A 23,298-nucleotide genomic window follows, 5' to 3' on the forward strand; every position below is an offset into this window, starting at 1 on the left:
TACACCAAAATCTTAACCTCTGTCTTCTACATATTTGTTTTGTTCTCTGGCAATTAGTCGAGCAGTGGTTGGTACCAGTAGTTTATGAAAGATGGATGGGAATAGAAATGGAAAATTAAAAAACTATGTCTAGCAACATAGAAGACCACCATTATTCTGTTTTAGCAGTGGAGTATCTCTTAGCATCTCCCAGAGCACCAGTGTTATTTGGCACAATAGTTTGAGATCAACTATGAATTTAGTTATTTTGATCTCACTGTCTCATTCATAGAAATCATGGATCCTGGAAGGTGATCTTCTGTTCTGGGACCTAAGAGGAAATGAACTTTATCGTGTACATTGTAAAGCAAACAAAAATTATTTCATATGGCATTATCCAAGTTTCTTGCCAGAATTAATTTGTGGTTCACAGTATCATTTAAAGACTGCCTGACTGTCACCTTTTTTTTTTTTTTTCTATTTGTCAGTCCCTTTTAATCTCATTCCTAGACTCCAGACCCATATGTTTAAGCTGGACATCACTGCTGTGTCTCATAGGCACCCCAGGTTCAATCTGAATTCAGTCCTTTTCACTCCTACTCTACTATTACTTTGCTTTTTTTTTTTTTTAACCATCTCTCTGCCTCTGATATATTTTCCCTCTGTCTTCTGCTCCCCCCCACCATCAAGTACTTTTCGATCCACTATGGCAGGTGTAATCTTTCTAATACACAGAATCAGCAGGCTTCATGTTTTGCTGCTGCCCCTCTTGCTCTTTGTATTCTAGCAGTACTGTGCACCGCTTCCCTGAATGTGCCCAGCTTACTCTGTCTTTGCATGCGCTCTTCTTTCCGTCTGCTTGAAACACCCTCCTCCTTTTCACCTGTCTGGGAAAGACATCCAGTAAAGCTTGGTTCAGGCATCATCTCTTTTGTGAGGCCTCTCTGACTCAGATACTCAGATACTCAGCCCTCCTTCCTGCGTTCATGTTCTACTTTGTAGAAGAAAACCTTCACCGTGGTGCTAGGCTTTTCTCAGTATACCCATTGTCTGCCTATCTGTCTCACCTGTGAACTGAGTTCCTGACACACAGGAGCCGTGCCTGCCTCTATGTCATCACCTTCCGTCAGGCACCTGTTAGGTACCTCATGTATTTGATGAAAGAACAAATGAACAAAAAAAGTTATACTCAGAATGCGTGTTTATTGCAAAAGTGTTTTTATATAATAAAGAACAAGCTAATTAAAACCACAGTGGAAAACTTCCCTCTCCCCATCTCTTCCTCCGCATCAAAAGGTTCATTTTGGCAGAATAAGGAGCAGTAGATGACTCTGTGTCATTTCCTACAACCACCCACTTTTATAGAGGCTAGCATTCATTTTGGTCCTGGCGTGATCGACAACCTGATGAACCCAGACAAGACTAAGATAAACTACTTGTCCTCCAGTAGAATAAATATTTCAAATAAAGTCAACCCAAGAAAGTCAGGCCAAACAGCTATTGATTGCTAAAAGCCTGAACTTAAGCCCAATGAATATTCCAAAGTTCACCTCCATGCAGCTTGCCTAAATGGTGATCAATATGCAATTACTGCCCCCTTTAAATGTGTCTTACACTGCCTACGTGAAGAAGAGTTTTACTTTTTAAAGTAAACCTGTACTTTTTAAATCTTTTGTTTGTTGAATTTGCTTAGGCAGGAAAAAGAGAGAGAGAGAGACTTGGCTAAGTCAGAGTCTTTTACCTTTAGTATTTCCAACAGTTCTGTGTTATTTGTGAAATGGTTTGAATGTATGCTGCATGGTAACTGAAGGTGCCCTGGTACATGATCGTCCTTCATCTCAGGAGGCCTTTTCCTAGTGACTAAACAATGAGGATATAGCTTGGTTTCCTAATTTCTGCTCACATCATTATGTGCCCTAGTCATAACCTTTGCAAATTCAGGTTTGTGAAGTAGGATGCTCAAGTCCAGCTGCAGTGAAAACAAATAGATTATTTGCCTAGTTTCCTGTTAGAATTCCAGCTTGGTGTCTTTTTTTTTTTTTTACCAGTATGGTGTGCAAACTCTTTGTCATCTTTCACTTACACCATTGTCATGGTCTCCTAACTGTCCTCCCTGCTCCCCAGCTCTGTCTTCGCTCTAGTGCCTTCATCACATGGCTGTCAGAGTAAGCTTTCTAGAATGTATCCATCTAGTGCCCTCCTTTTCTTCAACATCTCATGGCTTCTCAACATCTGTGGCATGGAGCCCAGGGGCCCTGGGCAGCACATCTAGGGCCTGTTGTGACCTCTGCCTGCCTCTCCTTAGTCATCTGCTAACCCCAGTCATTCACAGCTACCTCTGCTTTGCCTAGGTGGCATGCTCTTAACAGCCTCCTATACCTTTGCACATGCTGTGTACCCACACTGTCACCAGTGGCTTCACTCTCTCCTCTCTGCCTGGCAAATGCTCATTCTTCCGACTGTGTTCAGATGTTATCTACCGTCCATGTGACGCCTTCACTGACTTCTCCCAGATAAAATTAATTATCTCTACCTCTCACCTACTTGGACTTAATTTCCGCTGCTCTGGGCTTTTGAAATTATTTATATTTAACTGTCCTTAAATTGCTTAAAGACAGGGAGCTTAGAATTACCAGCAGCTTGTATAGTGCCGGCTGCATGAAGGCACGTGCTCAGTAGAAACCTTTTTTTTTCTTTTAAACTCAGTAGTTGTGTTGAATGTCATTTGTGAGTATTTGTGGGTTTTGATTAATTCTATGGCAAAGGGAGTAAAGGTAAGAATATTTATAATACATCCTTGGTCTTTTGAGGTTGGCATCAAGTAAGATGTCCAGCTTTGCTCAGTCCAGGTTTGCTAGGACGGAGAGGTTTCCCAGGATGTGGTACTTTCAGTGCCAAAAATGGAACAGTCTCAGGTAAACCAGGATGGCTAGCGCCAGCAGGCCCTGCCAACCAGTTTTTTATGTACGCCCCTTTTTTCCACTCACTGGGACTCAATTTTGGCTGGCTGGTCTGACATAGATAAGCATGCACTTTAATAGTGCCATGTCTTAATAGTGTTTCCTCTACAAAAGACTCTCCAAAGGGATGCTATTTCTGATTCCTTTTCTTTGGCTTTCAGGTGAGAAATTGGGTGAAGGGCTTTGGGTTATGTTATTACCACCTTTGTGGTAAGGCTTGCCTCCCCTTGCCTGATAGTCACCTTACGCCATCTTCCATTCTCCCCTTTTATATCTTTAGTATCCTTATCACTGCTGGCTTCTTGATGCTCTAAAAATATGACTGAATTGTCCATATTCTTAAAAATAATAATTAAAAAAAATCTTACCCCAGTTTTCCTCTTAAGCTGATGGACTTTCTTCTCCAGGCTTTACTAGGAGTAACTCACACTCACCCCTCTTACTCTCTGACCTGCTTTGAAATATTTACATATATATCTTTCTTTTCCTGTACTCCCCCACATATACATAATCTCTCTCTCCCTCTAAAGTAACTAACGCATAATGGTCTCAGAACAAGTATGTTGAATTATATCTTCTTAACTCCTAGAACCAGTTCTTTACTTGGAGGTCTTATTGTGTCATACAAGGCCTTTGGTATAGCCCATGTTTTCCCCTCAGATCTAAGCTAGGAATACTGTTCCTTTATGCTTCAAAAATGCCAGGCTTCTGTCTCTTCTTTGACCATGCCAGCCCATTTCCACCTTAGGGCCTTTGCATGTGCTCTTCCTTCTGCCTTTAATGTTGTTTTGCCCCTAAACTGTACAAGACCGATTCATCTCAACACTCAGATCTCAATACAGATGTTACCCTTAAAGAGTCCTTCCTTAATAACCTAACCTAAAATATCCTCTCCTTTCATTCTTTTACATTGCATTATTTCCATGACAACACTGTCAAGTATCTTGATTTTCCATTTGTCTCCTGTAGTTAAGAATGTAAGCTCCATGAGGACTGGGACATGATCTGTCATATTCACATGAGATATATCCAGTAAATATTTGTAGATTGAATAATACGTGGGGGGAAAAAGTTATTTGCCGACTTCTACTTTTGCCTGATGATTTCGTATTAATTTAGTCTCCCTAAATAGATTTACATGTTTTTGAAAGCAGAAGCCATGTTTTAATTTTTGTTTTTCTCTTGTGTCTACTACAGTACTGAGTAATTCCTCAGTAAATACTGAATATTGGCTTGGTTGGTTGATTTACCAGGTACACTAAGATATGAAATGATCGACTTGTTCCTATCTCATAGAGTGTTAAAGAAAACACTATAAGGTTATAGAAAATTATACTCCTTAGAGAACTGTTTGCAAGAACAGTAGCCAGTGACAAGGGAAAAATCACTTTTATTTTTTCTTGAAAACAGTTTAACTTTCCTAAGTCTAAAAAGTAATACATGTTCATTATGGAAAAATGAAAGATACTGAAAAATAGAGAAAGGAATAATAAGATGCAGAAAGCATTTGACAAAACCCAGCACCTTTCATGATAAAAATAATACCTAAACTAGGAATAGAAGGGAACTTCTCCAACCTTTCATATTAGAGCATCCACAAAAAATCCACAGCTAATATCATACTTAATGGTGAAAGACTGCGTGCTTTCCCCCTAAGATCAGCAACAAGACAAGGATGTCCGCCTTTACCACTTATATTCAGCATTGTACTGGAGGTTTTAGCCAGGGCAGTTAGGCAAGGAAATGAAATAAAAGGCATCCAGATTGGAAAGGAAGAAGTAAAACTGTTTCTGTTTGCAAATGATGTTATCTTGTCTGTAGACAATCCTAAAGAATCCACCAAAAAATTATTAGAACTAATAACTGAGTTCAGCAAGGTTGCAGGATAATATAAAGATTAATGTACAAAAATCAGTTGTATTTCTGTACACTTGAAATGAACAGTCCAAAAATGAAACTACAAAGACAGTTCCATTTACAATAGCATCAAGAATACAATACCTAGGAATAAATTTAACAAAAGAAGTGCAAAATTTATACTCTGAAAACTACAAAACATTGTTGAAAGAAATTAAAGGAGAGCTGATAAATGGAAAAATATTTCATATTCATGGATCAGAGGCTTAATATTGTGAAGATGGCAATACTCCCCCAAAATGATCTACAGATCCAGCACAATCCCTGTTGAAAAGCCAGCTGACTTCACTGTAGAAATTGACAAGCTGATCCTAAAATTCATATGGAATTGCAGGGGACCTAGAATAGCTAGACAGTCTTGGAAAAAAGAAGAACAATGTAGGATTCCCAGTTTTAAAACTTACTACAAAGCAGTGGTTGGTAATCAAGACAATGTGGTACTGGCATAAATTAATAGAATATATTTGAGAAGATAAAACTGTGTGTCTATGGTCAGCTGATTTGCAGCAGGAATACCAAGACCATGGAATGGAGAAAGAATAGTCTTCAAAAAATGGTACTGGGACCATTGGATATCCCCATGCAAATTAATGAAGTTGTACCATTATTTCACACTACATACAAAGATTAACTCAAAATGAATCAAAACCTAAATATCAGAACTTAAAGTATTAAACTCTTCTTTTTTTTTTTTTTAAAGATTTTATTTATTTATTTGAGAGAGACTGAGAGATAGAGAGCACGAGAGGGAAGAGGGTCAGAGGGAGAAGCAGACTCCCTGCTGAGCAGGGAGCCCGATGTGGGACTCGATCCCGGGACTCCAGGATCATGACCTGAGCCGAAGGCAGTCGCTTAACCAACTGAGCCACCCAGGCGCCCATAAAGTATTAAACTCTTAAAAGCAAACGTAGGTGTACATCTTCATGACATTGGATTTGGCAATGGTTTCTTGGCTCTGACACCAAAAACACAGGTAACAAAAGACAAAACAGATGAGTTGGACTTCATCAAAATTAAAAACTGGTGTGCTTCGAAGTATACCATCAGGAAAGTGAGAAGGTGGCCCCTAGAATAGAAGAAAATATTTACAAATCATATATCAGGGACTTGTATCCAGAATAAAGAGTTCTTGCAACTAAGTAATAAAAAGAATTAAGCTAATTAAAAAATGGGAAAAGGATCTGAATAGCCTTCACCTATGAGATAGGAACAAGTCGATCATTTCATATCTTAGTATACCTGGTAAATCAACCAACCAAGCCAATATTCAGTATTTACTGAGGAATTACTCAGTACTGTAGTAGACACAAGAGAAATAGGTATTTCTCTGAAGAAGATATACAAGTTTGTAATAAGCACATGAAAAGATGCTTGACAGCATTAGTTATCTGGGAAATGCAAATTAAAATCACAGTGAGATACCATTTCACACCCACTAGGATGGCTAGAACCAACAAATCAGCTGACAAGTGTTGGTAAAGAGGTGGAGAAGTCAGAACACTTATACACTGCTGGTGGGCATGTCAAATGGTGCAGCCAGTTTGGAAAAAAGTCTGATGGTTCCTCAGAAGGTTAAACATAGAATTACCATATGCCCCAGCAATTCCACTTCTAGGTGTACATACATCCAAGAGAAATGAAAACATATGTCCACTCAAAAAGTTGTACAAGAATGTTTTTAGCAGCATTATTCATAATAGCCAAAAGGAAGAAACACCCCAAATGTTCATCAGTGGATGAACAGATAGACAAATTGTGGCATATCCGTACAATGAACTATATAATTCAGCCACAGAAAAGAAGGAAGGTACTGACACATGCTACAGCATGGATGAATCTTGAAAACATGATGCTGAGGGGAGGAAGCCAGCACAAAAGACCACATATTGTATGATACCCCTTACTTGACATGTCTGGAATAGGCAAAGCCGTAGTGACAGAAAGTAGATCAGTGGTTGCTAGGGTGGGGTCGGATGGGAGGGGAGGGGGCGTGGCAGCTCAAGAGTAGGGGATTTCTTGTCAGGATAATAAAGATGTTCTATAATTGACTGTGGTGATAGTTGCACATATCTGTGAATATACTAAAATTCATTGAATTGTACATTTTAAATGGGTGAATCGTATGGTATGTGAATTATATTTTGATAAAGCTGTTAAAAGAAAGAAAAAGGAATAATAAGGCAATTCATAATCCCACCACCCTGAAATAACCTCTGTTAGCATTTTGAGCTATTTCTTCCCAGTCTTTTTTAATACATATTTATCACATAATTGAGGGAATGTTTCATATAGAATTTTGAATATTACCCTTTGTGCTTATCATTCTGGCCATAGGAATTCGTTCATTCTATTATAGACTTTCCTAATTATTAACAAGTATATAATATTCTGTGCAGATCTATCATTATGTAATAATATTCTCATTGGTGGACTTTTAAGTTGTTTTGTTCTTTCCTTCTTTGTCCCCCCATTTTAATGAGTACACCCCCCCTTTTTTCGGAGACCAGAACATCCCCATGAAGTGCCTTATATGAAACTTCTTTTGTTCCCAGAGAAAAGAAGATCTCCCGGAGCAGTGCCCTGAAAGTGCTGGACCATGCCATGATTGGACCCGAGGGCACAGACAATTGCCATAAGTTTGTTGATATTCTTGGCTTACGAACCATCTTTCCCCTCTTTATGAAATCTCCCAGGAAGATCAAGAAAGTAGGAACCACTGAGAAGGAACATGAAGGTAGGGTTCACTGGAGAAGTCAGCCTACTTTAGGTGCATTAAGAAGAATGGGGGGAATGAGAGCTACTTTGAAAAACTGTGATGTGTGGTTGAGGAGCGGACTCTGAGACCGGAAGAGTGCCACCTTTTTCTTTTCTTCCCATTTTCTATGCATGAAAATGCAGCCCGGAGACCCCAGATCACTGATGGTCTTTGTTGCATTGGTTCTCTGCTTCCTTAAATCCTAGTGGTTTCATTTCCTTCTGGCCTATTAATAAGTCTGTGCGTGAGGGTTTTGTTTTCTTCACTGTAATTTGTAGTGAGGTGTCTCTCTGATGGAAGACCCTTTTGAAAAGAGAAATGAGGTGGCAACACATGTCACCTCCAGAGTGGTGCTTTCATGTATTTCTGTATTAAAGTATGATTCAGCCAACATCAGGAATTGCCGAAATAAACTATTTACAGCCAAGGTTCCCCTTTTTATGTTTCTCCTCCCTGATGGTGCACACTCCCAGCAAAATGCTGCCATGAATTTTGATGTTGTAACCAGAGTAGTTATTGCTCGGCCGATCTCCTCCTGCTATTGTCTGGTGGCCTGCTGCATCCCTCCCCCCCATAAGTAGCTGCAGTGCAGTCTGGAAGGCCGGGAATTTATGAGCATTGACAGTTCTGCTGGAGACTAACAGACACTTGCACTGGGGAATTTACATGGTTGGATGGTTATTTTAAAGTGTGGGGAGGGGGCAGAGGAGCTGGTGTGTGTGAGAGAGGAGGAAAAACCTGAGCTGATTGGCCCATTTGGTTGTCTTGTCAGAAGTTAATGTTTGTTCCATGGTTTGGGTGATTTTTTTTTTTTTTTGTCAGTGATTGGTAGAATTGGTGTGGATATCTACAGGACTTTTTGGATTCCTCACCCTCCTGGGTAGAAGTTCGAGAGTTCCTGTCTATCCCTTCTCAAGTGTATTTGGCTTAGCCTTTTCCAACTCAGTGGCTAAAGGGAAAGTGACGTGACTGTCTTCAGTGGTCACTTCCAGCAGTGTCTTCTCTGATCACATCAGCTCTCCAGAGACAACAGTAAGTCACGCTGGGGGTGGAACTGGCAGGGCAAAAAACTGGACTTGAGATCTGAGAACAAGGAGAGAGTTTGGTTCACCCCCGATCAGTTATTGGCCACACACCAGCTGTGAACACGCTAACCCCACTGCCAGTCTGTTTTCTCTCCTCAATGGGAATTTAGCAAAAATGAGGCCCTGGGAAAGTGAATGGGTTGTTTTGGAGATCTAAGAGACAAAGTTTTGCAGACAGTCATCAGTGATTGGACAGCTGCCACATTTCTGGCACTACTGGGTTATGGGCTCTCTTATTTAGGCCTCACAACCTCCGAAGTAATCTGGTTTTTAGGTAAGGGAATCAGCTGAGAAAGGAACCAACCTGTGGTTCTACAGCTCACTGGCTGTGTGACGACAGACCTTTTACTTAACTTCTTTGGACTGCATTTTCCTTTCCGGTCTGTAAAATGAGGAAACTAGACTAGTGAACTAGAAGCTCTGATACCTATACCTTAAGATTCTGAGGCACAGGCCCTAGTTGTCAAGGCTTTGTCCTATCATCCAGGAAACTCACCAGAAACTGTGCCGTGGCTGACTCGGGATTCTGTTGAGAGACCTGATGCACCTTGAGCGTGCTTGAAGAACGGTACAGTAGGAAAACAGCCCTTAGCAGGCTCTTGCTCTGTGTGCATGGTACTGAGTAGAGGAAAAGTGACAGATTCAGTGAGCAGCTGTTTCCTTCTGAAAAATGTGCCCAGTGGCGTGGTAGTAACAGTACATTTGCTTTAGAGTACCCGCATTAGAAATTTGATAACATTGTATTAGTGAGGGCAGTGGCTTGGTAAGATAGCTCCTGGAAGGCATGTTTGGCCTGTAGTGGCTGGTGAGGAGGAGCTCCGCATTCTGAATACACCAACTCCCAGGCAGAAGAAATGAACCCCAAGGAGAAAATGCAGCCCTGGGCCCCCTCCTGCCCCTGCTGGCTGGCTGGTGCTGCTCTTGGCACACTGGCCCTCAGGCCTTGATGGGAGCGTGAGAATGGAGGCAGAGCAGAGTAGGGCAGGGGCACATGGTGCAAGGTTTCTTTGTCCTGTCCTGTCCTCTGGGTTATTCTCCCTGTGCTGGCCCTTCTGATGCAAGTGGACCAGGTTTGTGTAATGAGTTAGAGCACAGCAGCCTCAGGACCACCAGGAGTATCTGCAGACATGCCCAGCTCATTCTTGCCCCCAGGCTTCTGCCATGCTCTCCCCTCCATCTGCAGCAGTTTTCTCTGACCTGTCTGTCTGGATGCCTTTCGGTCATCCTTCAGGTCCTTAGTTTTTTGTTTTTTGTGTCTTTTTAAGACTTACCCATTTTAGAGAGAGAGACAGAGCATGAGAGGGAAAGAGAATCCCAAGCAGACTCTGGGCTGAGCACAGAGCCCAGCACGTGGCTCGATCTCACAACCATGTGATAACAATCTGAGCCGAAACCAAGAGTCAGATGTTCAACCGACTCCACCACCCAGGCACCCCTTCAGTTCCTTAGTTTTGATGTCACTTTCTCAGGGAAGTATATGATGAGCCCCTAGACTAGAATAGAGCCTCCTATTACATGGAGTCTTGGTCCTAGGACTTTGCACTGATAGCCCTAAGATTATGGAACCAATGGCCTTGTCACCTCTGGGTCCCAGGGCTTAGCCTGGTGATCCACATGTGGTAGACGCACAGTAAACATTAATTGACTGCATGAATGAACAACCACTTCTCTAAAGGACTGATGGTTAAGCACAAACATGGATTTGGGACTCTCCCTAGAACCCTGCATGGCTGAAGTCAGTGCAGTTGACTTTGGTAGATTGTTTGAAAGCAAAAACAAATGGATTGCTAGCCATAAGTTTTACTTTATTTCGTTGGCTTTGAAATTATGGCAGAAGCCCTCCCTCCTTTAGAGCCATGCCCTTAAGAACCACATCTGAAATTGAATAAAGGAAACCTCATTTAAAATGGAGTGAGGCCAGGAGGGGGAGCTGCCATCCCCTAACACTTGCTGTCAACTGCAGACCCCAACAGGAAGAGACATATCTTGCACTCCCCACAGGAAGAAGCTTATCCTTTACTACCCCAGAGGAGGAAGAAAGATTTTCCCCTTGCCCAGCAACAGCCTAGCCAATGAAGAGCCACTATACTCCAAACTCCTGGTTTATATGGGTGTACTTTTGTTTATAACATCCCCTCAGGATGCACCCCCCCCAATAAAAGAGCAGTCTTCTCCTTTGTTCTCTGGACTTGCTTACAGTTTTGCCATAGCTTGAATGGCCTGAATTGTAATTCTCTGCTAATCCTGAGTAAAACCATTTTTGCTGGTAAAATAACTAACAGTTTTATTTTTAAGATACCGTACAGTATGTACATTATGGATAGAACTTCCTTATATAAGTGAGACCACCCTGTGACAAACTTCTTTTGGTAATCCAACAACTCCTAATTAAGCACTATGGGCTGAGAATTAGCTTGCCAGTCCAGAACCTCTAGAGGGCTGCTCTGTGCTCCCTCCTATTACATGGAGTCTTGGCCCTAGGACTTTGCACTGACAGCCCTAAGATTATTTCTTGTCAAACCCCAGGGACTCGTCACATAAGAGAGTGAACTGTCTTTAAGTTCATTCTGGTCCAGTCTCAGCACTTGTCACCTCTCAGCACCTTCCCCCAAACTCTTAGGGTGGCGGTATAGCCTGATGTGGTACAGATAGATGTACTACTTATCAACCATGCGATCTTCCTAAACTCTCTGAGCCTTAGTTGCCCGTCTGTGAAATGCTAGATCTACCACATGAGGTGGTTGTGAGGGTCAGGCGAAATGACCTATGTAAACTTAGTGTGGACCTCAGAATAGAGTAGGTACATTGAGAAGTACAAGTTCTCACCTCTACCAATCCTGTCTCCACTTCTGCCCATCGTGGCCTTTGTCCCATGCACCCGTTCTCCTTAGGGGTCACCAGGAAACCAGGGGGCCGAGGAGGGGGTTGGTATGTGACTGGGAGAGTTGAGTGGATTTTACTGGCCTGCGGTGTAATTACTCCATGATAGCTGCGTGAGACTGGGCAGACTGCTTGTTGATGGGCATGTCAGGCGTCATGATATGCTAAATAGTGGGGTGGCGTAAAAACAGCTGTGTTCCCCAAGCTGACAGAAGGGGTTGGGAGAGGAGAATCTCTCGATTAAGGTGACTCCAGAGGGGAGGTAAGAAGCCAAAACCACCCTTATGGCCTAGAATTGCTGGTAATTTAGTTCCGCTTTTGTTGAGTTGGGCTGAGAAGGACAAGAATTACTGTAATTGAAATCCTTTCAGGTTTGCATAATAAAACCTTCAGAAATAGATCAGGGGAGGCACATAACTTCGGGGTTGGGCTGGAAAGAAAAAATTTGCCCTTGGGTATAATAGCATGATTGGCTGCCTCCTTGATTTTATAAGGATTAGTACAGTGTGCGTCGCCTCCTTGGTTTAACTGCTTGAGAATGGGAGGGAAGAAGAAAAGAGCTGGGATCCAGAAATGGCATTTGACCTTTACTTCTCGTCTCTTTTAAAATTCTTATTAAAATAGGTCTAATTTTCCTTGTATTGCTTCATTAGGTAGGTGAGTTATTGAGTTTGTAGCAGTTCTAGTTAATTGTGCTGTTTTAACATGGTTCCCCTGGAGGCTGTTCCGAGCTTTAAGGGAGTGAGCTACGAAGCAATGTGTAGGTGTGTGGTGGGCATGCTAGGCATGAGCCCACATTCTACCTCATCAGCAGTGACAGCAGTTGATAACAGGTCAGTGCTTTAAAGAATGCTTTTCTGTCATCTGCAAAGAATTGTAAGTGATTCCAGTGGACTCCATGCATCAGGAAGTGTGTAGTTGCCTGGTGCTTCTCGGACTCCCAGCAGCCAGGAAGCACAGACCAGAGCTCCTGCCACCCACCTGCGTTGGAAGAGGGAAGTGGCAAAACCTTTGGTACCATCAGCAGAGAACCGAGTTTGGTCAGCATCAGTGAAAAAGAAACATTTTTGATGCCTCCACAGTGGCTTGTGGCAATGACATGGCATCGTTTGGGGCTGCCTTTTATCAGGGATCCTGCTATGTTCAAAATTTAACGAAGACAGGAACGAAATTCTGGGGGACGTGTTCTTCCCCGGTATTCCATCTCCAGATCCTTTTCCTTGGCTTGTCCCTGTCCCTCAAGCGTTCGGTTTTGCATGATTTGGCAGTGTCTTCCCTCAGTTGTGTTTGTGTTTTACTGTTTATACTGTCCTTGATTTCATCTACTTCTTGCAGCTTTAACCCACATCTCTTTGCTGTTGATCCCCAAATCTTCCCAGGCTCTGGGCAGTTCAGCTAATTAACCAGCAGACAACTCCATCAGACAGGCCAACTCAGCTCATTCCTTCATTGCCCAAGGCTTATCTGCTTTTCCTGTCTGGGTAATGGTCACAGCACCACCCTCCACTCCACCACCCAAGGCAGAGATCCATGCGCCATGCTTCACTCTCATAGTCCCCACATGTAATTGATCATAAGTCCTGCAAATTCTGCCTGAGTCAGTCCTCTCCAGTACCACTGACTCTGCCCTTTATCACCTCTCCTGTCACTACAGCTTTAATAAGTCTCTCTGCCCTAGCCTCCCAGCTCTGCTGTCCCCTCAAAATCTGTCCTGCATGCCCTCACCCAAATGAGAGAGACACTCCCAGCCCACAGCTGTAAAATTACAGTCTATGGAAGGGGAGGCCTAAACATAGGGAATAAAGCAGTTTCACATGTATTTACCAGAAAACCATATTAGCAAATACAAAAACATACCAAACAAGAATTACTTCATTATTAAGGGGAACAAGAGAACAGGAATGCTTAGCGAGGAAGGCACTGCTGGTGGAAGGCAGAGGAGGGGAATAGACTAGAAATAGACAGTGCTGGGATTTCAGCCTACTGGCTTGTTACCTGTATTCAGCACCTGTAGGAGTGTCTTTACACATCTGATCATGTTTGAGTCTTACAGCCACCCCACAAGGGTAGTGGTATTTCTCATTCTGAAAATGAGGAAGTTGTCATGACTTCAAGTCATATAATAGGTAAGTGTCTAAACTAAGACTTACACCCTCAGCTTCTGACCACAAATCCCACACTCATTGCATGAAACAATGCCATCAGTATGTGCTCTTCTGGATCCAAGCCAGCTTGTTCTTCTCTGGGTTGCTGGTGAAATCAAAAGTTCTTGACCAGAAGACCTTGGTTCTAATCTTGGTGCTTTGACCCAGGGGCAGGTCATCATGATGGTGGAGGCTCTAATTACTTACTGTTTCGAATTGCACAAGGTAATAGGAGCAAATGGCAAAATGACTCAGATTGTGTCTAGGCAATGCTAGTGCCCTTCACAGGGCTCACTCATGGTAGGTGCTCAGTAAATATTGGTGGGATGTATAAATGAATTTATTTAACACCAACATAGCATTAACCATGACAGGATCAAGGCAAATGTCAGTAGTTAAGAGCATTGCACAATTCAAGGGATTCTTACCATGTTAACCAATGTATGGTTCTCCCACAAGGCCACTCAGCTTCTGTCCCACAGTAGTGTTTAAAACATATTTGTTTATTCATCTGTAAGAATAGGATTAATACCTCCCTCCTTGGGTTAATGTGAGAATTATTACTGTGAGATGACTGGCTTAATGCAGAACTAACATCATGTGGGTGTTTGATAAATGTTGGCTTATTATAGATTATTATTTTAATACTGACCCTAGACATCATACTATACTAATACTTGTTATACTAGAGGTTGTAAAAGCCTAGAGGAAGGAGTATTCTAGAGATTCTGGGAATGCTTAAGAAAAGAGATGGCATTTGAGTGTTCCTTGAAAGATACATAGCGTTCCTTCTTATACCAGTGAAGGAAATGCCAGAGGGACAGTGGGCGCTGAAGCATATATAGCTAGTTATTGTGATATGGATGATAAAGAATATGGGCTTTTGATTAAGACGAGACTTATGTTGGTGTCTTGGTCTTGTCGTTTACAAGCTGTGTGACTTTGGGAAAGTTGCTTAACCTCTCTGAGTCTGTATTTCCTCAGTTGTAAAATTGGGATGATATTGGAATCTAGCTCATAAGGGTGCTATGTGAGGATTAAGTGAAATAAGACAGATCAAGTGTTTATTATAAGCACAGTGTCTGCTTCCTTAATATTAGTGGCTGGGATGAAGATGGGTTTCCCATTTGTGTTCTTCTCTTTTCTACTCTGTTGGTGATTTTTAAAGTTACCTACCTAAAGAAATGCTTTCCCTCCCTGAATCTGCCATTCATAGCTGTCTGTGGACTATAAACACGTCGGTCCCACGTGGAAGGTAACAGAAAAACCTTCCCCAGAGAGGACATACCAGGGAGCCCCATGTCCCCACGTCTCCATATCGTCTGTAAACAGAAATGTCGAAGAGTTTTGTCCCCCTTTTTATATTCCCCAAGCTTGAAAATTACAAAGGGTTGGTTATAGTGGTCAGAACAGTGAGCAAGTGAGGAGCGAACAGTATTTAATTTTAAGAATAGCATTAAGTCATGTACTAACAGGCACTTGATGTTAAACAAGGATGGAAATGTCTTGCTGTTGTTTTTGTTGCTATTTGAAAACCTCATAATTGAACAGTTTCTGGATCAATTCCTTTTCTCTCCCTCCAGCTGCTTGTCTCATTCCTGACCTGAGATGACAAAATATAGGGATGCTGAAATAAGCAATGTGTTTGGGCTCCTTTCATCAGGCTTGAGGGGATGATTTTGAGTGTTGCACATCTGGCTTGCTAACTGGTTCCAGTCATATTAAGGATTTACCCACAGGCCTTTCCCAACTAGAGCACAACAGAGTTGTTTGCCAGTGAGGAAGACCGTGAAACAGGATTTATTTGCCGCCCCGGAAGAAACTGCTCTTTTCTTTTGTGCAGGGGAAGAGGGAAAATAAGCTCATGGCCAGCTCATATTTATTGGGCATCTACTAATAGGCTCAGGGCTTTACAGGTGTACATACTTTATGAATTAGGCAGTTTAATCTTCTTTTTAGAGATGAGTCTTAGAGAATTTGTTAATTATCAAATACCTTTTAGCAGGTAAGTGACAAAAGCAGAATTTGAGCCTAGGTCTGCTTCCAAAGCTCCTTCCCACACCAGGTTGGCTCCAGGGGTCTTCTGGTCAGCATCCAGAGGCAACACAGAGCAGGGGAAGGAGGATTATCTTTGGAGGCCGACAGACCTGGATTCAAATCCCAGCTCTACCCCAAACTAGCAGGTAGCCTTGGGCAAGTTATTCTCTCTGGATTTTGAATTCCTCTTCAATCAACAGGCCTGATAAAACCTTTCTCAAAGAGTTGTGTGAAGAATAACAATCAAAAGCATCCTACATAGCCTAGCATGTGACAGTTTAATAAATGATAATATAGCTACTGCATATCAGTCTCCTTTCAAAAATAGTCCTCTCAACCTCTTCCAGTTTTTACGTTTACATGTAGGAAGCCAATTCATTAACTTTTGTGGGTGTGAAGCCCAGTTGTGGACCAGGACTTCATGTATGGACAGGCCGGGTCCTAGCAAGGCTTCCAAAGAGACAGGACAGCCACTGTTTATCTTGATGGGCCCTCAGTTATAATCCTGATCATGCTAGCCCCGTCAAAATATATCATATCTTGAATGAGGTACCAGACCCTTCTATTTGAATTTGACTCACATGTAGAGGGTCTGTTTCTATGGATAAGAGCCCTGAAGGTAGGTTAATGAGGCTTCATTCATTCTTTTATTAACAGACCACTGGCCCCTGTTTTGTGCCAGGCTTAGTGCCGTAGATGGAAGGTGAACAAGCTCACAGCTAAATGAGGGAGACGTAGAAACCTGTATTTATATTGCAAGGTAAAAGGCAGAAGCAAGCGTGAAACACTGTGGGAGCAGGGACCAGGGGTTTCCCATCTGTCCTAGGTGGTGAGGAGAGCAAGTGGAGATTAGAAATCACTCCACCTCAGATACATGGCTCTTGAGCCAGTGGTCAGTGTGAGGTAGCCAGGTGAAAGAATGTCAAGTGAATAAAGCAGCATGTATAAATAAAAGTTGGAAAGGATAGACTGTAGTGAACCTTAAACCTAGCTGCCTGTAAGAATCATCTGGAATCTTGTTTCAAATGTATTCTTCTGGGACATGTTCTCACACTTTCCAGTTTCACCAGTCTGCATAATGTCGGCAGATCTATATTTTTATTAGGCTTCCCAGGAGTACCCTCTGAGACCAGTCTGGCACCAGCCATTGGTGTGAAGAGCATAGAGCCGGAGTTGAGGTAGTTGAGCAGAAGCCAGACCTTGAAGGATCCTGCAGAGCTGTTGTGAGGACTGACTTAGTTAATATGTGTATGATGCTTAGGACGGTACCTGGCACATAGTAAGCATTTATTGATGTTGGTGATTATTGCTGTTCTTATATTATTTCATTATGTTATACCAAGAAACGGACTCCCCCAAATTTTTACAGATCATGGTATAGTAATAATTTTAGTTGTTTTGACTATCTCAGCTAATTTGGCACAAATCTGAGTGGAAAGGATGAAGGAGAAACAATCACTCCTGTTTTTCTTTTGGGTTTTTCATTTTGCCAGGTAGAAACTTAGTTCTCTGGTGACAGCATTAGCTGAATTCTTATTTTGAATATAGAATTTTCCACTGGTACATTTATTATTTTGTCAATATAACTCTGTTAGTTTTCGTTTATAATCTTGATTAAATTTTATAGAACTAGTTTAGTATGCAGTGCATCTCCTTTATAGAAGTAAGACAAATATTAGGAATGTAGAAGTAACAGTAGAGAAGTAGCCAAACCTTTTTAGGCTATTTCTCCAGCATTTTAGGTGGTACCAAAATGAGGAAGTAACTTAGGGGCCAGGCAGCACCTGTGGGCTCTGGTTTATTAAAATTCAATACATAATCTTAATTCAGATGTGCTTCCTAATCTTCTCATTTGGGAGCGTTTCTTGTTCTGAGTATTCTGGAAAGTTTTTATATTCATTATCTCATTTTACCTAATCCCCACAATAATCCCATGAAACTTGTGTTATTACCCACATCTTACACTGAGGCACAGAGAAGTAGTTGTCTTGAAAAATCACACAACTACTACATGGCCTTTACTAGGATTTTTCTGTGGCTTCCAAAAATTGAGTCATAAGCAGTGTTCTTCTTCTTTTGATCATAAATCAGTGCTGCTCACGTGCAGCAGGCCTAATTTAAACTGCTCACTGTCTTTACCTATCCAGTTTCTTTAAGTCCTCAGTAGTCCTGCCCCCCACTATTGCATAAATAAGCTGTCTCTTAGTCCTGAACATTTTGCCCTGCCACACTTTGTTCACCTCTTCTTGGCTTCCAACTTTGAGTGTATCTACCTACTGATAGCCTCTTCTCTCCTCGTGGCCTCCCAGACCTGAAGCTCAGCACCGCTTCAGCCTTCGGTTTCTGTTCCTAAACAGTCCTGTCTGCTTCTGTTGCAATTGCCTGCCTTTCTTTTTTTTTTTTTTTTAAGATTTTATTTATTTAATAGAGAGAGACAGAGAGAGAGGGAACACAAGTGGGGGGAGTGGGAGAGGGATAAGCAGGCTTCCCGCCAAGCAGGGAGCCCGATGCGGGGCTCGATCCCAGGACCCTGGGATCATGACCTGAGCCGAAGGCAGTCGCTTAACCAACTGAGCCACCCAGGCGCCCCACAATTGCCTGCCTTTCAACACTTCAGTCAGCACTGGTCTGTTTTCTCCCTCTGTGGGGCCCCTTTTGAGAATGAGACATAAATCCATAGTTTTTGACCCCCCACTGATCAGTATCACTCAAAGAGCTTTGACAAAATATGCATGCCTGGGCCCCACTTCCAGAATTTCTGAGGACTGGGACTCTGAGCATCTATCTTTGTAAACAGCTTCAGAGCCTGTTGCTTGCCTAGTTCTAAGAACCACTGGCTAGAATGTTCAGAGTACAAGCATAGATAAGCATCCTTTTTGCTTCCTCTCTGTGCCGAGAAGATTCTGGACATGGTGGGTCTTGGGGGAGGCTTGCTAGAAATGGCTTTGTTGCTTTTTCTGAGTATGAATAAAATAACCTAATGTAGAAAATTCAAGCATTGTGGAAAGGATGGAGGGAAAGTAAAAATCACCCCCAGTCTCTAGAAAATATTTGCAAATGACATATCAGATAAAGGGCTAGTATCCAAAATCTATAAAGAACTTATCAAACTCAACACCCAAAGAACAAATAATCCAATCAAGAAATGGGCAGACGACATGAACAGACATTTTTCCAAAGAAGACATCCAAATGGCCAACAGACACATGAAAAAGTGTTTCACATCGCTCGGCATCAGGGAAATCCAAGTCAAAACCTCAATGAGATACCACCTCACACCAGTCAGAATGGCTCAAATTAACAAGTCAGGAAACGACAGATGTTGGCGGGGATGCGGAGAAAGGGGAACCCTCCTACACTGTTGGAGGGAATGAAAGCTGGTGCAACCCCTCTGGAAAACAGTATGGAGGTTCCTCAAACAGTTGAAAATAGAGCTACCCTACGATCCAGCAATTGCACTACTGGGTATTTACCCCAAAGAGACAAATGTAGGGATCCGAAGGGGTACGTGCACCCCAATGTTTATAGCAGCAATGTCCACAATAGCCAAACTGTGGAAGAGCCAAGATGTCCATCGACAGATGAATGGATAAAGAAGAAGTGGTATATATACACAATGGAATATTATGCAGCCATCAAAAGGAATGAGATCTTGCCATTTGCAACGATGTGGATGGAACTGGAGGGTGTTATGCTGAGTGAAATAAGTCAATCAGAGAAAGACACGTATCATATGACCTCACTGATATGAGGAATTCTTAATCTCAGGAAACAAACCGAGGGTTGCTGGAGTGGTGGGGGGTGGGAGGGATGGGGTGGCTGGGTGATAGACATTGGGGAGAGTATGTGCTATGGTGAGTGCTGTGAATTGTGCAAGAGTGTTGAATCACAGATCTGTACTTCTGAAACAAATAATGCAATATATGTTAAGAAAAAAAAAGAAGAAGATAGCAGAAGGGGAAGAATGAAGGGGAGTAAGTCGGAGGGGGAGACGAACCATGAGAGACGATGGACTCTGAAAAACAAACTGAGGGTTCTAGAGGGGAGGGGGTTGGGGGGATGGGTTAGCCTGGTGATGGGTATTAAAGAGGGCACGTTCTGCGTGGAACATCGGGTATTATGCACAAACAGTGAATCATGGAACACTACATCCAAAACTAATGATGTAATGTATGGTGATTAACATAACAATAAAAAAATTAAAAAAAATCACCCCCAGTCTCACCACCCAGAGTTAATTACTGGAAGTATCATGGACACCATCCATTCAGACATCTATGTTAGGAGTAGGGGTTGTGTATATGTGCATATAATTTTGTATAAATGGAATCATGGTGCTGTTTTGTAACCTGCTGTTTTTACTCCCGTGTGTCTTGGGCATATTTGTCCGGGTGAGTCTTTTAAAACAGTTAGGAAGCTAGACTATATTTGTAGAAGGCAGGCTAGATTTTAGGTTACATGATCAGCTTGTGGAAGTGATAGTTTGGAAAGGTAGCTGTGCTTGGATGGTGATATTGGCTTTTTCAAATATTGTGAATGTGCAGGGACTTCAGGATGGTAAGGAAATGAGGCGTTGACTGAAGGCTAACGCGTCTAAGGTCCCTTGGTTACAGGGAAGGGGAGCTGAAGAGGCCTTTCAAATGGTATTTTTTTTAATTGTGTGACTATTTGAATGTGTTAGACGTGTTGGCATCTAGCAGTAGATATAATGTGGAAGGGGATAAACTGAAAATAAACTTGGGTACATTTCACTGGTCATAAAGAATACAGTTACCTGTGTGAGATGTTTGTTAGCGTCCACCTTCCTGGACTCTTGTGATTTTGGATGTGATTTTTATACGCAGCAGCCTGCAGGTTGCTGGGGAAATGCTCTGTGTATTTAATCATGTTGCAGTCTTACTTGTTTGTTTTTTGTTGTTGTTGTTTTTTATGGTAAGAAAATGTCTTTGGCTTGCTTTTATAGTCAGATTGATTTTGCTTGTGGTGGGTGTCCAGATGCTGATGAGCTGTAATTAGCATAAGAAGGAGGTTGGAAAGATGTTGAACATTCTTTTCCGGTAGCCAAACAGCGATCCCCAAACAGAAGTTATTCTCAGGTATCAGGTCCAAGAGAAGCAGCTCTTTTCTCTTTTAGGTGTGGGTCTATTAAAGTATAGGAGTGTTGGCTGAGGAGATCAGCACTGAGAATGGGGCTGGAGAATCTTGCTATGATCCATCATGGGGCATGGGGGTGATTTTCTGCAGCTGAGTGCCTCTGTGAGCATAGTAACTTTAAATCCCTTAAGTAGCCTATTAGAAAGGCTCCCTGGGCTGGGTTCAGGGGATTTGTGTTTATGTTTCTACCATAACTCAGGCTCAGGCTCTGTGACTTGGGTTAAGTAGTTTGCCCCCTCCCAACCTGTTTCCCCACCTTGAAAAAGGAAACCATAACATTTCAGTGTGTCAGAACTGGATAAGATGATGTATGGGGGGAGTGCTTTGTATACCATAAAATTATGCAGTGTCTAGTGTGGTGGTGTGTGTTACATGGTTTTTCCCTGGTCTCTTCTACATTCTTTATATATGTTTGTCTTTTAACACTTTTCTTCCTTGTCCCTGGCTCCAAAATAGAAAGAAAATGATGGTTAATTTGTTCCCTATTTGCTGCAGGATTACCATAAAATAAATTAAGTGTATCATTTTGATAATCACTAAAAAATATGCCTACAACTTTCTTCAATGTATTGATTACTAATAAATCATGTCACTGTTAAGTACGCCTGCTGGCTGGCAAACTTGCTGAGTAAGTGTTTGCTAGCCTCGGTAACAGGCTGGCTTTCCTGATGATGTGTCAGCCAGTGTGAGGTTACTACTGCTGACGAAGGCGGCACTGGTGTCATGTCTATGGAGTATTTGCTGTGTTCCTGTGTAGACGTGATGTCAGTATCCCTACCATCAGCCCCGTGTGGGGGTGTCATTAGCTTGTTTCATTACTGAGCAAACAGCCTCAAAAAGTTAACTACTTTTTCAAATCATGCACACGGTTTAAATTAACATCTGCCAGAACCCAAAGCGCATGTTCTTGATCCTATGCTTCAGTTTCCCAAGGAGACATCTGAAAACCAAAAAGTTAAATGACTTTTAATCACCAAAGCGACAATCCAGTAACTTTAGTTATTTCTAGAAATAAAATAGGGTAATTTATAATACTGGCAGGGCAGCAAAGTTCTATTACCAAGTTTTTTGGCATTTGGTAATGTGGGTTGTGAATTCTTTTTCTTTTTTAGGGGCGGGTGTATTTTGTAGTGTGGGATGTGAAATTTTTTTTTACTTCAATCTAAATTTTTGAAATAATGAACCTTGTTATAATAAAGTTTTTTCTGTACATTTTATATTAAGTTGGATGTGTTTTTCTAAGCCAGAAGCTTGGCATGGTTCTTAATAGCAGAATAGCACAGCCTTATAGAAAGAACAAATGCAGACTTGAATTCAAATCCCTCACCAGTTGTGTTTTGAGACTCAGTTTCCAGTGTGATGCAGGGGGGTTCCCCATCGCAACAAGCAGTTCTTGGACACCAGCATGGTCTGCAAGAATTCAGCTCAGTTCTGACACTACCCAGAGATAGCTTCAGATTCCACAGATTGGGGGCTCAGTCCTACAAGACTACCCCCCCCTTCAGATGCCATTCGCAAGCCCAGGTTGTTACCTGTTCTTCTGACCAGGTGGCTATAAAATCAGAGGTTCTCAAAACCCCCTCCTCAGGTTCGATTAATTTGTTAGAGCAGTTCACAAAACTCAGAGCGACATTTTGCGTACTAGGTTACCAGTTAATTATGAAAGGATGAGTCAGGAACAGCAGATGGAAGAGCTGCACAGGGCAAGTTATGGGGAAGGGGCGTGGAGCTTTCATGCCCTCTCCAGCTGCCACTCTCCCAGCACCTCCATGTGTAGACCAGTCTAGAAGCTCTCCAAACCTGTCTTTGGGTGTTTAAGGAGGCTTCCCTATATAGGCATGGTAGATTGAACCTGCAACCTTTCTCCCCTCCCAGGAGGTCTGGGGGTGGGACTGAAAGTTAACAACCCTCTAATCACATGATTGGTTTTCCTGGCAATCAGCCCTTCATCCTTAGGGCATTCCGGAAGTCATCTAATTAACAAAACAAAAGACACCTTTATGGCTCTCTTAGGAAATTCCAAGGGTTTTAGGAATTTTATGCCAGAAAGGGGGGCAAAGACCAAATATATGTATCTTATTATAAATCACAGTATCACAGTAACCTTAGACACATTAATTACCTTCATTGATCCTGACGAAGGTTGAAAGTGAGTAGGAATGTCCCAAGTGGACAAGAAAGGGAAGAGCTTTGAGGTAGGGGGATAGCATATACAAAGGTACCAGAGCATGTGGTGTGGGGCTCTGGAAGAGGCAGGCGTTCAGTGTCGTGGTCTTAGGGTTAGAGTCTGATAAGCACAATGAACCAGACTGCTGACTGTATTTGTCAAGACTAGTTGAGGTGACCAGGAGGGCAGAGGACCTGGGCCACGACAGCCTTCTCCTAAC

At 42.2% G+C, this 23,298-nt stretch overlaps 1 protein-coding gene across 1 annotated transcript in view; it reads left to right on the forward strand.

Annotated features, from left to right (window-relative positions):
• The window catches only part of CTNNBL1 (catenin beta like 1), a 161,698-nt gene that overhangs the window by 90,912 nt on the left and 47,488 nt on the right, over positions 1-23,298 (forward strand). The window contains exon 11 of the mRNA XM_027623383.1: positions 7,409-7,590. Coding sequence (XP_027479184.1) covers positions 7,409-7,590 — 182 coding nt within the window. The remainder of the gene's footprint in view (positions 1-7,408; positions 7,591-23,298) is intronic.

Source organism: Zalophus californianus, chromosome 8, assembly GCF_009762305.2.
Source record: "Zalophus californianus isolate mZalCal1 chromosome 8, mZalCal1.pri.v2, whole genome shotgun sequence".
Taxonomy (NCBI): Eukaryota; Metazoa; Chordata; class Mammalia; order Carnivora; family Otariidae; genus Zalophus; species Zalophus californianus.